The following is a 16119-nucleotide window of genomic DNA, read 5'->3' as shown; positions in this document are numbered from 1 at the left end:
CTTTTCTCATATATGAGGGAAACTGATAGCAGCACCTAACTTAACTTGGTCCTGTCTCCAAGTCTTTTTCCAAACTCCTGTCACTTCTAACTCACAGTTCTCTTCTTGCAGCTCAAACTGTTTCTGCCAAAGTCATCTCTTTACTAAATATTGCCCAAAGTCAGCATGCCTACTAATATATCGTCAGTATAAAAAGCACATTTGATATCCAACCAACAAAATGCAGAGCTGGAAAAAAATACACATTTCTAAAACCTATGTTATTTACACTTGTGATTTTAAGTATACATTTGAGTACAAATCCTTCCCACTTCCTCAGATGATTCTATTAAAAAACTTAACAGAATTCTTTTTAATGTTCTAAAAGAATCAGAATCAACCTTATTAAATGCAAAATCCCCATCTTTCCAAATCAAATTTAATGAGCTACTTGTGACTAATATCTTAGGCACATTTTAGAGGAGCATGGCAACATGAGCAATGTCAGTTGTCTTTGCACTATAAATACAAGACAGTTCTGACAATTTTTACTTAGAAATTTGACAAATAAAAGTTGCCATGTAAAATTACTGTCAGCCAATACTTGCATTACATTTTTATTTGAAAAATTCATAGGGCTGCCTTGGTAGTGCAAGGGGTAAAGTCTGAATACTATCAAACTATTGGCAGCCACTGCTGCCAGAGAGCTGACCCACAGGCGCAGCAGATCTCTGCAGCAGATCTCTCCAGTCTCATCTGCTACTCCCCTCAGCAGTGTATTTCAGTATATCTGCTTGTTCTGCTCCCCACTCTGTCTCTAGTGAATCCTCTCATCTCCTTCCCCCCACCTCTGGCTTACCACTCAGTTCTTGTATGCATTAAAAAAATAATAATATAGGGCCTCCCCTGTGGCCTAGGGGTTAAGTCTTAGCACTATCAAGCTATGGCAACCACTAAAGCATGAGTTCGTTCTGGGCCACAGAGCTAACCCGCATGGCACAGCAACCTCTCCTGTGTTGCCTGCTACTCAGCAGTTTATTTTTGTAAATCTGCCTGTTCTGCTCCCCACTGTTTGTGGTGAATCCTCCCACCAACTCCCCCCACCACCCTCACACCTCTGGCCTACACCCCAGTTCTTCTATGCAAAACTAAATAAAATCTTAAAATAAAGAGTCTAATGTGTAAGATAATGTGTCACATATAAAACAGACTTATAAGTAAATGTACTGATATTAAAATAAGCAAATACAGAAGATTCTGAAGAATCAAATTTTCTTCAAGATTTTATCTAAAGATACTTTATGACAAGAAGAGATCAGTCACAAATCTTGCCTTGGTTTTTGTTTTCAGCTCCTGACTCTTTAGAATTCAATTGTTCAAACTACCAAAGCAAGAATCCAGTCTTATGGCACAGCAGGCAGACATTCTCTGGCATCATCTCTAGGGGCACAAGAACATTTTGCCTTCTGGAAGTTCTCCTAATCAAGGAACCTGTTTGTCAATTAATCATTCCAACCATCCCTCCCTACTGTCCTCCCTGCCTCCAACAGTTCCTCCTCTCCAAAGGTTGCTATTTAAGAAAATCTACAGTGCAGCTACCAACATTATGGTAGGGAAACAGATGAGCTATGAGGAAAAAGGCCTTTGTGACTGCTAGGGATGCCAGTTCCTATCATTCCTTCTGTGCCTTCACTCAGGGTACTCAGCAAAAAGGGGTAAAGTGAGAGTGACTAAAGGAAAGGGTGTGACGAGAAATCACAAATGTTGCACTTCCTGATGCTAGCCTAGCATGGGGCTGCATCTTTCTCTGGGGAAATAAAACCTTTCCTTTAAATGATTAGATGATGATATGGACCCATATAGCCAAGAAAGTAGCTGGATAATAGCTTACTACTAGAGGAAAGGAACTAAACTTTGACTTAGTAGCTACTTTGCATTAAAAATGCAATCCATGGGCCCTCTCTGGTGGCGCAGCGGGTTAAAGCACAGCACTAAGAAGCTAAAGCCACTTCAGCATGAGTTCGATCCCTAGCCCCAGAGGTGAGCCACATGGCACAGCAGGCAGGTCTCTTGGCCCACCCGCTGCTCCCCTATAGCAGTGTACTTCATTGATCTGACTGTTCTGCTCCCCACTCTGTCTCTGGTAAGTCCTCTCACCACACCTGTGCTTCAGCCTATAACTCAGTTCTGTATGCATAAATACAGAACCTTAAAAAAAAAAAAAGCAACACACACTGTATATCTACTGTATTAATTTGTTAATTTCCTCTCTACAGTAAGAGACATTGTTATTCTATAATGTGGACAAGGAAAATGGCAGATTTAATAAACTGCCAAATAAGAGGCTGAAAAAACACACACACACACACACACACATTCAAGTTTATATTCTGTATAAAAGGTGGAAATACTTTCAAATACACAGGGCTAGATCTAAAAAAGATTCTCTAACATTTATAAATTGATACCATCTAGTTATTCTCAAAGTAGAGTGAATATTCACTTTAAAAGAGAGGTTCAGGGCCTCCCTAGTGGCGCAATGGGTTAAAGCACAGCACTAAGATAAAGCCACTTCAGCATGAGTTCAATCCCCAGTTCTGGAGGTGACCCACATGGCATAGCAGACCTCTCCTGACCCACCCACTGCTCCCCTTAGCAGTGTACTTCATCAGTGACCTATTCTGCTCCCCACTTTGTCTCTGGTGAATCCTCTCACTGCCCCTGTACCTCTGGCCTGTACCCCAGTTCGGTATGTGTATATATATATATCTTTTTAAAAAAAAAAAAAAAACAACAAAAAAAACGAGGGGTTCAGATCACCATAACTTGGTTTCACATCTAAGCCATGAAAGAGGAAGAAAAATTTCAACTCTGAACACCTGAGACACAAGTCAGTAAAATTAAATAAAAGCATGTCAAAATCAACCAAACTAAGAACTGAAATTGAAAACTCACTGGCTTTCATTCCTAGCCCATTTATGTATCAATGACTCAACAGAGTGATGGTGTAATGTGTTTTTTTGTTTTGTTTTGTTTTTTTCCGCATATGAAACTATATAAAAAATTACCACCCCCAATGCGCCAGTTTCTCTGAAAGAACTGTCACTATTTTTACAGGAAGTTCCCCACACACGAACGCTGCTCCACATGCACTCCATATGCATTCTTACTCACCTGAGGGCGAGTTCATCATATTCTGCTGCACTGGGGGACTGGTGGGGGCTGTGACGTTCATCTGGGAGAACATGGCCTTCCTGGGATCCTGCCATGTGGTTGTCTGATCGATGTGACTAAAACAAAACAAACCAGTGTTTTAGATAATAAATAAACATGAGTCCTAACAACAATAATCCCGATCCCACTTATCAAAATAGGGTAGACACATGGCTAATGGGGAGGGCTAAACCAGCTGCAAAAGCACCTCACCATTTCACCTGTCACCTGACTCCCAAACTTTTCATCCTTAAATTACTCAAATTGACAATTATTCATTGACAATTACCACCTAGTTCTAATTTCAAGACAAAAAGTGAATTATAAATTCATTGTCTAGGGCAGTAGTCATGTGACCAAAAACCAAAATTCATAACCACTTTGTCTCTTCCATAGTTAAGAAAGCCAATTAACATGTAACTGACTATCTAAAATCCTTTAGGTAAAGCAAAAAATGTTACCAAATGATTATACCCCCTGTCCACCAACCTAGTGAGATTAATTTAGCATTGACTTTATTCCTCAGAAAAGCTTATCAGGCACCTGGTATGGTTTAAATTTCAGTTTAACATTCATCAAGTTCTCACTGTGTTCTAGGCTCTCTATGCATATTAGTCATTATAGCATTACAAATTCATTACCTCCTGTGACTGTCAAAGACCTTTGCTATTTGCTGAATAAAGCATTTAAACATTTTCCTGCAGCCTGTTAACCTACTGCAAAATGTCTTGTATGTATATATGTAGGCTTCATTTATAAAACTCCGGATGAAAACAGTTTTATAAGACTGCATTCTGCACAGTTTTTGGTACATGAGCACTCAGTAAATTTTTTTCCTTTTCCAGTAAACTTTGTTTCAGTGAAATAAAAACTTAAAATATCATACATATGACACTAAAAAATCCTGAGTCAAAGAACTCTAAGATGTACGCTAACCGTTCTGTTTAGTATAATTTGTAAAATCAAAAAATTGAAAGCCAGCTAATTGCCAATGATACATATTAAGTACTCTTATAATGTAACTACTGGAAATATTTCAGGATATTTAATGACATACTATATTTATAATAATTTTTTTAAGTTGTAAAACTGTGTGTATTGTCTGTGTGTATACTGAAAATATGGGAAGATGAGATACCAAAATGTTACCAGCATTTACTTTCAGATGGAAAAATTACAGAAATCTGCTTTGATAAGTTTTCCTAATGTATGGTCACAAATTCATTAATTTTTTAATGGGGGGAAGGACAGAAGGATTATATTAAAAAATAAAAATTAAATCATGTTTTTTTCTATATGCACTCCAACATTTATTTCAGCACTATTTACAAAAGTGTAGCACTGAAACAACCTTAAGTGCCCAGTGACATATGAATGGATAAAAAGGATGTGGTATGCATACACAATGCAATAATACTACATAGCTATGAAATAAAAATAACGCATGAAGTTTTTCCACAGAGATGGCTGTAAATTGTAGCAAGTAAAACAGGACAGGAAAATAAATAGCATATGATTTAATTCATATATGGTGCATATAGTGAGAAAACAAATAGATGAAGTAAATAAAACAAAAACAATTTTTGAGACTATAAACCAACTAATAGTTGGGAGTACAGTGGTAAATCAGTGAAGAGACAACTTATGGTGAAGGATAGAGTCAGACTTTCAGTAGTGACCTTCCTGCATTATTGATACACATTGATTCAGTATTCTCTGCTGCTAACTATGTAAATGTTAAGGAAATGACACCTTTGTCACTTAACTTCCCTGAAATGGAGTTAGAATGCTATCCTATCAACACACTATCTTATCAACAACACAGTAAAAAAGAATCAGACTATGGCTAGAATGGACCTTAAATATTATCTACTGGAGTTGGGAGAATTTTTTGAGTCCAACTCAAGCAGAATGGAGATGAAAACAGGGAGGGCAAGAATATATAAGATTTGTATACTGCATAATGACAATAGTACCTATCAATTTAAAACAACTATAGATCAACTAAAAATACTAAGAGAAAATGTTGATTTAGTAGAGTTACATAACTTCATTGGTCATAGATGTCTTTCGGCAGCAGTTACAGCATTTGTTCAAGAGTAGGTATGGGGGGGGAGAATAAAAGAAGATATTAAAGGCAACACTTTATGTAGTGTTGCTATGTAAGCATCTCATTTTAAAAGATTAAGTCTTTATCAAGCCCAGCAACAGCTTATTCCTTTTTTGTTTCCATCTTTCTTATGAGTTATGAACAAATTTGATAAAAGTAAGTGTTCTTCAAATACGCAGAGCTTCTCCACTCTATTATATTAAGAAACTAGGAGGAAATAGCCAGTAATTCATTATTAGCCACTGCTAATTCCAACAAAAGTATATGCTATTGCCTACTCTGTCTCCAGCACTTCCTAAACCCCTAACCTTTGGTGGGGAGGAGGGGGAATGCAGGTAAGGGGAGCAGTATTGGTAAAGGAGAAGAGGGAAGGATACTGGAACCAAGTTCCAGAATCTGTTTGCAGAAGGCTCTCATCTAACTACCGTGTTTCTCTGAAAACTAATAACAAAAGCCATATTAATTCTTTTTATCATTATATAGGGCTCCACACAGAATGCGAAAAACCTCATTCTGACAACCATACATAACCACATAAATACTAGGGTTCTGACTATAATACAGAGAATGAAGTTTTATTCTCAAAAAAAATCAATTATTTTACTGAAATTTTAGTGTACACATGCTAAATTTTCAACTAAAAATCTGTTAAACCCTCTATAAGTCAGAGTCCTATAGAGCTATACTTTATTTTCTCAGTCCATATTCCATGTACTTAAAGAGCTATATCTCTTTTATGAATAAAGATGCCTCTCTGACTATATTGTTCAACTATGAAAGAATGCAACCAAGCATGTAGATGCTAAAGGAAATGTGAAATTAAATTAACTTTAGAATTTTTTTTCACTTATTCTAAAAATCTATAAATTATGAAAATGTATTTTCCTAATAAGTCAATTTGCAACAGTGTACCAAAAAGAAAATCCAATCTTTTTTATCTTAAGAACAAGAATCTTTATAAAAACATTTCATACCACAAAGCAGTATTTATGCTAAGACCAAATAAAGAATATGTGAGGCTCACTCTTATTCAAGATAGCTGTATGTTTTTCTTGCTTATCTCCTACTGGTCTTTGTTCAAATACCATAGTCCCAGAAATTTTTCATTACTAAGATGACCAAGTCATCTAAAATCCATCCTTTCTAAACTCTCATTGCTAATTCTTGCTTGATTTTTGCTAAAAATTCTTCAGCATTACCTGACATTTCATTTACTTGGCCACTTCCTTCAATTAAAAGAAGTTCCAGGGCCTCCCTGGTGGGCTATAAGTTAAGGCTCAGCACTACCACCACAACTCGATCCCCAGCCAAGGAGCTAACACATATGGCTCAGTAGCTCTCTCCTATTTCACCTTCTGCTCCCCTTAGCAATGTATTTCAGTAGATCTGCCTGTTCTGCTCCCCACTCTTGTCACTGGTGAATCCTTTTACTCCCTCACTTCTAGCCTACACCCCAGTTCTACGCAAAAATAAAATCTTAAAAACAAAATAAGCTCTAAATTGGGACTTTTATCCATTTTATTAACAATTATATTTTCAATGAATAGAGCTGTTCCATATGTATTTACCAGCTATTTTTTTTCTGTGCTAAAAATATCAAACTATCCCAAAGTTCTTGTGGTTTCACTGACTTTAACACCAATCTTTTGCAAAAATAAAATTATAAGGATTATAGCCCCACTAGTCTTGGCAATAAGCAGCTAAGCTGACTGGTGACAATGGCAGTTTTAGTGTCATGCTATGGATACAGTGAATAAACAAACAAATCTAGTTGTACAAAATGAGAAAACAAATACATATTTGGAAAGATATGAGGTTATGCCTTCCCTCCTCTTCCCCACCCCCCCCCATCCCAAGAGGCAGAGACAGAAGAGATTAAATGTGAATACAGAGTTACCTTAGATGTACTAAGGGGTGACTCAAAAGTTAAGTCTCCATCAGAGTGGAAAGGAACAGAATCTAGATATGGCCACAAAGATAGGGTTTCCACTCTACCACAAGGCAAGGAAGGAAGGTACATAAGTACTTTTGCTGGCTGTGAAAGTATACTTCTCAAGAGATATGACATTAACAAGATTAAGAGGCCTGGTCTTACTGGTACTGCTACTGTGCAAACAAACAACTGAGGGACTTAGATATGGTCACACACCCAGTATATAACAAAATTGCATCTGGTAACCAGCAATTATGAAAATAATTCCTAACTAAACATACACATGTAAGGACAATGCAAAAAAGTATAAATCCTTTGTTAACACATTAAATAGCAAAGATGTTGCAAAAATATCAAAGGGGAATAAAAGAAAAAGGCAGGGGTATTAAATGATAAAATTCCAGAATATTACAAAACACAATTTCTATTACCACTGGAACATAAACTTAAAGGAAATGAACTTGGGAAAGGGTTCAAAAAAATGTGCTGATCTGAATGAACACTAAAGCAGTGAGAATTATAAAGAAAAGGGGAGGTTAAAGGTTTATATCAATGCCAATCTGAAAAATAGTTTGAACAGAATTTTATTGCTCAAACAACACTTTTTAGAAAGTCTATTTTAAAATGTATTTATATATATATTTTTTCCATCTTTTTTTCACTTTTAAAAAAAGATTTATTTATGTATACAGAACTGGAGTGCAAGCCAGAGGTGCAGAGGTGGTAAGATGATTCATCAGAAACATAGTGGGAAGCAGAATATGCTGATCTACGACTGGTGAGACAGGAGAGTTCTGCTGCACCATGTGGATTTCCTCCTGGGCAGGGATCAAACTCACACTGAAGCGACAGTGCTTGCAGTGCTGTGTCCTAACCCCTTAAGCCACCAGGGAGGGCCCCTTTCTTCATTTTTTTTTTTTTTAAAGAATGTTTGCTTTCTTTTCTCAAGTGTAGTCCCCACAGAATTTCCCCAACCAGTTCACCCATCACCATCACCATAGTCCTTTGTGCTTCTCCCTCCTTCGTTTCTTTCTCTCCCTTGTTTTTATCCCTACTCCCCCAGCATGTCACTGATTTATAGTTATCAGTTTATCGGTCTTTTTTGTTCCCCCTATATTCCTCCTATAAGTGAAACAATGTGCTATTTTTCTTTTTCCTTCTGACTTATTTCACTGAGCATAATCCTTTCTAGCTTAATCCATGCTGTGGCAAATGGCATTATTTATCTTTTTTGATTGCCGAGTAGCATTCCACTATGTTTATAGATCAAAATTTCTTGATCCAATTATCCATTTTTGGACATTTGGGTTGTCTCCAAGTCTTATTATAAATAGTGCTGCCATAAACATAGGGGTACAGGTATTCTTTTGAATTAGAAACAACATTGAGTCTTAAAAAGATGAAATTATAACCTCAGCATTATCACTACTAAGGCCTGAATTTGAACCCCAGCCAGAAGCTATTCCACATATGGTGCAGTAGACCTCTGTTTCACCTACTGCTCCCCTTTAGTAATGTACTCAATAAGTCAACCTGTTATGCTCCCCACTCTGCCTCTGGTAAATCCTCTCACCCCTTATACCTCTGGCCTACACCCCAGTTCTTCTATACAAAAATAAACAAATCTTTAAAAAGGTTTTTTTTAAAAAGGTGAAATTATAAATAACATGATCAAAATAATAAACCAGGAAACAAGTTAGGCAAAACTCAAACAGTATTTTCAAAGTTAAAAAGGAATAGTTATGAATAACAGAAAACAAAGATTTCATTGACCTTCATTCTTAGTCTAGCTGCTGAATGTACTGCAGAAAAATGAATGTGAAATTCTACTGTCCTTTCAAGATATACAAATATTCACTGCCATTACTCTGGGAAAGGCAACTTGGACTTAGGACTAAGATAAGACCTATGATCCCACTTTAGAGCAGTTATGGCTGGGAAATAATGTCAAAGTTTAGCTGATGAAACACAGGTGCTGTAACTCTGACCAAAGCCCATGTGTACACACAGCCATCTCTCCATGCTGCCTTCTTTCTCTCATTTCACAGTGCAGAATTTGGTCTTATATATTGGGTGACTTAGCAAAATATGAAACATAAAAAAGTAATCATTAGAAAATTAACTTTTTGCATAGTTGTCTTGCATGTATTTTTGCATAACAAAGTAACCTGAAGATGTGGTATACAGAAATGTTTTAATAGCTTTTTACTGTGTGAGATGTAAATCCCATGAAACTCAAGCCTGAATGTTCAGCAGTGGGATTCTTATCATGTAATAATATTGTTGCATCTGCAAAAAACTAGTGAAATCATGGAACATAAATACTACCTGAAGGTAACCGTAGGGAGACCTAAAGAGCTTATTCCCCCAGGATCTCAGTTGCAAAAGGTTAACATACCATTTAAGTCATGAGTTTCTCTCATAGATGGGAAAAAAAAAAACAAAACTAACAACAAAAAAACCTACAATTTGTTTAATAAGTAATGTGTACAAAGCAGCTGACCTGTGCATAGGAGAGCTGGGTTTTAAACTGAGAAATAAACGATGCAAAATGTGCATTCTATTATACCAGATTCACCTCTACATCCTCCCCTCCTCCAAATCTTGCAATAATTAAGTACAAGGAGACATAAATCTCTAGCCAACACCCTTAATATGAACCACCTCCCTCTCCCACCCCTGGATCACACTCCATGCATCTCTCCCAGTTCTCAAATACAAAGGGATTGTGGTAGCAGAGCAGTCCCAAGCATTTTAGATGGGTCTAGAATGGACAAGAGTGTCTTCTCATGAGCTCCCCTGCATCAATCCAGGACACTGAAAAAAGCCAAAAAAAAAAAAAAAAAATAGTTCTGTGTAGGTCAAATTCTGATGGTCAAAGAAATGATCTACGTTCTCCCATGAGACACATGTGCTGCATCCCTATTGAAACTCTGGGTTTTACTGTATAGGAGGAAAGCTGCCAGCTTCTGCCATCTGCCTTCAGGATGACATGGCTCTTCCATGACAATGACAAGAACTAGAGACACTGAGAAGCAGAGATTGGAGACCATCAAGGCTCCCCTGCCCAAGAACAGAAACCTATCGCAACAGTTGCCAATCACTTTTTAGAACAATTCTTCCTTAACAACTGAGGACACAGAGGTTCTGAAAAATGGACACTGAGGACACCGAGGTTCTGAAAAATGACCTTAAGTCATACTGCCATAGACAGGGTTAAAACTTCTCTTAGCATCTAGTTTAGTTCTCTTTTCACGCCATCTTACTGGCCTCAAAGTAGAGAGGAATATGCAAAAAGATAATTGCCACTTTAATGGAGCAGAATGTTTTTCTAAGGCTATAATTTAAAAAGAGAATCAGAATACTTCAAAAAATGCTTCCTTTTTGGGATTCACCCACTATTAAAGACTAATCCAGAACTAGCAAAAAAACCCTGCCATAGAAGCAAAAAGATACCTTTCTTTCATAAAATGTACAATTATTAGAGGATGTTAACTGGTTAATCAGTACAAAGGCAAGCTAGCTATGATACTGTTAATACTATTTCTACTCCTTTGCATGGAGGTTTGCAATTCTGAAGAGTTATGTTGAGCTTTTGTTCTTCCTACTTTGTTTCTTCCTTTATAAATAAGATATTTGATTTAATTAAGATATAGGTGTGATAACCTACAAGCTGCTTTCTTATCCAAACATTCTCTTATTATGTGGTAGTTTCTAATCTCCTATAAAAGTGATTTCAAAAATTCCAGCTATATCCTCTCTCAGGGTATATCAAAAGTAACATGTATCATTAGAAAGGCATACATATATGCTTTAAAAAACAGTGAACCCAGGGCCCTCCCTGGTGGTGCAGTGGGTTAAAGCACAGCACAAAGAAGCTAAAGTCACTTCAGCATGAGTTCAAACCCCACCTGCCCCGGAGGTGACCCACATGGTACAGCAGACCTCTCCTGACCCGCCTGCTGCTCCCCTAAGCAGTGTACTTTGTTGATCTGCCTGTTTTGCTCCCCACTCTGTCTCTGGTGAATTTTCTCAATGCACCTGTGCCTCTGGCCCATACCCCAGTTCTGTATGCATAAATAAATAAATCTTCAAAAAAAGAAAAATTTAACTCATTTTGGGCAGTGTGTTATAAAAGATGCCTTAGACAACATATGCTACTTAAAAAGTACCCTTTATGCAAATTAAGTTTCATTAACAATACAACATCAATGGCTATATAATATTAACTATATTATTTAAAAGTTAATATGAAACTCTGGTTCTTCTGAAACATCTAATTCTTGAGAACATTTACTCTTCCTCAGGAATCTTATTCCCACCCAACTCATAAAAAATATAATTTCTACTGACTCCTTCAAAACCCAGATCTTTTCTTTTAGAAGCCTCCTCTGTGGAACATTAAGAAAAAAAGGCAAGCAAGGATTCAAATCTCAGCTCTGGCAATGATAATCTGAGTTGTAAAGGCAGGCCATTTAATCGATCTGTTTCAGTGTTAATGAAATGGGAGTGACTTACTTTTTAACTTTCTAGGAAAATGAGGATTGCATTCAGTAATATACAAGAACCTAATATTGTAGTTCCTGACACACAAAAGTTCTTCTGACATTTTTCCCAACTTCATTCTTGTCCTAGTTCAGTATTTAAGATAGGAAAAGCCACATGGTAGATGCGCTAAGTGCAGAAAATGTTTAGAAATGAGGCAGGTTGTCAGGTAGATCTGGGTGTAGCTCTGCAAAAGAAGGGACTTCACCTGTAAGGTGATAAAGACATGCAGAAAGTTAGAGGGCAAGGAAAAGTAGTTCTGTATCATTAAAGTTGAACAGAATTATTGACTTGGAGTAATAATTAACAGAAAGGAGATCAGGCACAGGTATACAAACTAGTTCTAAGAAAAGAAGAGCAAATTCAGGCATAAAGAAACACCTCATTTCCATAGTCAGATGTTTCAAAATATTCTTTGTTGAGAAGCTCTCCATTTAAACAAATATTTCTTTTTTTTTTTTTTTAAAGATTTATTTATTTGTGCATACAGAATTGGGGTACAGGCCAGAGGCTCAGGGGCAGTGAGAAGATTCACCATAGATAGAGTGGGGAGCAGAACAGGCAAATCAACGAAGTACACTGCTGAGGAGAGCAGCGGGCGGGCCAGGAGAGGTCTGCCATGCCACGTGGTCACCTCCGGGGCAGGTGGGAATCGAACTCATGCTGAAGTGGCTTTAGCCTCTCAGTGCTGTGCTTTAACCCGCTGAGCCACCAAGGAGGGCCAACAAATATTTCTTAAGTGATAAAAATGGTCAACTCTTGTCATTTAAACCAAGGCAAATTAAAATCACAATGAGATACCACCTCACACCAATGAGAATGGCACATCTTTAAACAACTAGCAACAACAAATGTTGGCAAGGATGTGGAGAAAAAGGAACTCTCTTGCACTTCTGGTGGGAATGCGAACTAGTACAACCACTATGGAAAACTGTTTGGAGGTTCCTCAAACTGCTAAAAATGGAGCTTCCCTACAACCCAGCAATCCCACTCCTAGGTATCTACCCAAAAGACACAAAAACACTTACTCAAAAAGATACCTGTACCCCCATTTATTTACAATTGAATTCATTTATTTACAATTGAATTGGAAAGACATGGAAAACAGCCCAAATGCCCAGAAGTGGATGACTGGATTAGAAAGATATGGTACATACACACAATGGAAAATTACCTCAGCAACCAAAAAAAAAAGCCTTTTGCAGCAACTTCGATGTAGCTGGAAGGGATCATGCTTAGTGAAATAAGCCAGAAAGAAAAGGAAAAATAACGAATGGTTTCACTCATAGCAGGAGTATAAAGAACCAAGGGAGAAAATAATAATAATGATGAACAACCATATACCAGAGACATTTTATGGGGGTGGAATGGGGAATGGGATCAAATATGGGGGAGGTGGGGAAGTGCACTGGACTATGCTGATGGCACATGGGTGATTTGATGATGCGAAGCCCACAGGGATTACAAATGAGATGGGAAAAGGCACAAAATGATGTAAAAATAAAGCAACACTTCTTATGTACCAGTCAAAGCTCATCCCAGTAAAGTCTAAGGAACTCTTCAAATTTTTAGTTGCTATTTTATTATTAAATAAATGAGTCCATGACCCTCATTTAAGAGTCACCGATGACTGATTACCTCTTCAAAATTTGGAATTAATTTTATTTTGTTCACAAGTAGAGAAGTAAGATAATAACATGGTTTCGTTAGCAAAAGATATTTAGAGAGCTTACAGAGTAGATAACTAAAATTCTCTTGTAACCCCTGCCACCAAAGTGTGTACCAAAGGCCAGCAGCATTTGAAGACTCCTGTGAATGGGTTAGAAAGGCATAATCCCAGGCTCCCCCATGCCCATTCACTCATTAAGGATCAGAAGCTTAACAAGACCCACAGCAGATCCATTATGAATACTAAAGTTTGAGAAGCAGCGCCTTCAAACTTGATAGCATTGTATCTTTAAAAAAAGTTTGTTTTTACATCATTTTGTGCATTTTTCCATCTCAGTTGTAATCCCTTGGGCTTCCCATTACCAAATTACCCATGTGCCATCACCATAGTCCAGTGCATTTCCCTTCCCCCACTATTTTTTTTTTAAAGATTTATTTATTTATACAGAACTGGGGTACAGGCCAGAGATGCGGAGGGTGAGGATTCACCAGGAACAGAGTGGGGAGCAGAACAGGCAGATCAATTAAGTACACTGCTGAGGGTAGCAGCAGGCGGATCAAGAGAGGTCTTCCACGCCATGTGGATCTCTTCGGGGGCAGGCGGGGATCGAACTCATGCGGAAGTGGCTTAAGCTTCTTAGTACAGTGCTTTAACCCGCTGCGACATCAGGGAGGGCCCCCCCAACTATTTTTGCTCTCATTCCCCACTCCACCCCCATAAAATGTCTCTGGTGTGTTGTTGTTTGTTGTTTGTTGTTGTTGTTGTTTTCTCACCTGGTCCATTATACTCCTGCTATGAGTGAAACCATCCAGTATTTTTCCTTTTCTTTCTGGCTTATTTCACTAAGCATGATCTTCTCCAGCTCCATCCATGATGCTGCAAAAGGCACGTGTTGATTTTTTTTTTGGTTGCTGAGTAATATTCCATTGTGTATATGTACCATATCTTTCTAATCCAGCCATCCACTTCTGGGTATTTGGGCTATTTCCATGTCTTTCCAATTGTAAATAAATCAGCAATAAACATGGGGGTACAGGTATCTTTTTTGAATCAGTGTTTTTGTGTCTTTTGAGTAGATACCTAGGAGTGGGGTTGTTGGGTCATATGGAAACTCCATGTTTAGCAGTTTGAGGAACCTCCAGTTTTCCATAGTGGTTGTACTAATTTGCATTCCCACCAGAAGTGCAGGAGAGTTCCTTTTTCTCCACATCCTCACCAACATTTGTTGTTGCTAGTTGTTTTAAGATGTGGATGGCACTGTATTTTAAGCATGTCTAGAGGGTAAATATCTTGCTTGCATTAATAAATACATGGTTTAGATCAAACTTACAGAAAATAAAGTCTGTGGTAAAGTTCAAAATTTAGTTTCCCTCCTCACTACAGAAGAGTACAGTAAAATCAATCAGCAGCTGACAGTGCCACATGAAAAAATACTAGTGTCACAAGGCAGCAGAATTGCTATACATCATTTGTTGCACTGGTAACAGCTTACTGCTTCACATCTACTCTACTTTTAATTGAAAAACAAAGAACAACCTTTTAAAAATAATTGAAAAAAAAAACTTATTTATGCATACAGAACTAGGGTATAGACCAGAGGTGTGGGAGCACTGAGAGGATTCACAAGAGACAGAGTAGGGGGCAGAATAGCAGATCGAGTGAAATACACTGCAGAGGGGAGCTTCAGGCAGGCCAGGAGAGGTCTGCTGCACCATGTGGGTCACCTCCCTGGCTGGGGGTCGAACCCATGCTTAAGAGGCTGCTGACAGCTTTGCAGTGCTGCACTTTAACTCGCTGTACCACCAGGGAGGGCCAAGAAAAAATAACTTCATATTACACATTCATTTTTTTTTGGAGCAGTGGTTTTCAATTTAGGACTTACAAGGGTGCATTTCCAGCAACCACAGTCAATACAAACATCTCATGGAGAGGGGGTACTGAATCCTAGACTTCTTGCAACACAATAGATGGTCCTGAACTTCTGAATGTCTTAAGGAAGACAGTCATGTAAGTAAAAACCACAGTTACATAAAGGTCCACTTTTATACAGAGCAAGTATTTTTACACAATTTTAATTACATACCAAGTTTTTTTAGAAGACAAGTAGTCATTTTAGCTTTGTTTGGAGATTTGTTAATAACAGAATCTTTTTTATATAATTACATTATCAATAGCAGTGCATTTGGTGTTTTTAATTGTCTATTCAACACAGTTTATTCACAAGTGTCCTGGTGTTGATGATTATAAATACAGATTCATTAGCTTTAACTTTCATTATGACTCCTAATAAATGTCAAGCATTTATATTTTAAACATATATATTCTTTTCTCACAAGTGACTTTATTGTTCACTGACTATGATGTAATACTGAATTTTCAAAAGTTTGTATTTAAATTGTATAACATGAATTTTATTTTAGAATAAATTCTTCATACGATACTTTTATTAAAAAGGGGCTACTGGGGACCCTCCCTGGTGCCACAGCAGGTTAAAGCACAGCACTAAGAAGCAAAACCACTTCAGCATGAGTTCGAACCCAGCCTCGGAGGTGACCCACATGGCACGGCAGACCTCTCCTGATCCGCCTGCTGTTCCCCTCAGCAGTGTACTTCGTCCATCTGCCTGTTTTGCTCCCCACTCTGTCTCTGGTGAATTCTCTCTCTGCCCCC

The 16119-nt window shown here is 37.7% G+C and overlaps 1 protein-coding gene across 1 annotated transcript in view; it reads right to left on the bottom strand.

Moving 5' to 3' along the window:
* The window catches only part of YAP1 (Yes-associated protein 1), a 104795-nt gene that overhangs the window by 50496 nt on the left and 38180 nt on the right, over positions 1–16119 (bottom strand). Inside the window, exon 3 of the mRNA XM_012729953.1 lies at positions 3154–3269. Within this exon, the coding sequence (XP_012585407.1) occupies positions 3154–3269 (116 nt within the window). The remainder of the gene's footprint in view (positions 1–3153; positions 3270–16119) is intronic.

Source organism: Condylura cristata, unplaced genomic scaffold, assembly GCF_000260355.1.
Source record: "Condylura cristata isolate star-nosed mole 26May11 unplaced genomic scaffold, ConCri1.0 scaffold00025, whole genome shotgun sequence".
Lineage (NCBI taxonomy): Eukaryota > Metazoa > Chordata > Mammalia > Eulipotyphla > Talpidae > Condylura > Condylura cristata.
Note: the sequence above shows the minus strand (reverse complement) of the source record. Positions and strands in the feature narration are given on the sequence as shown.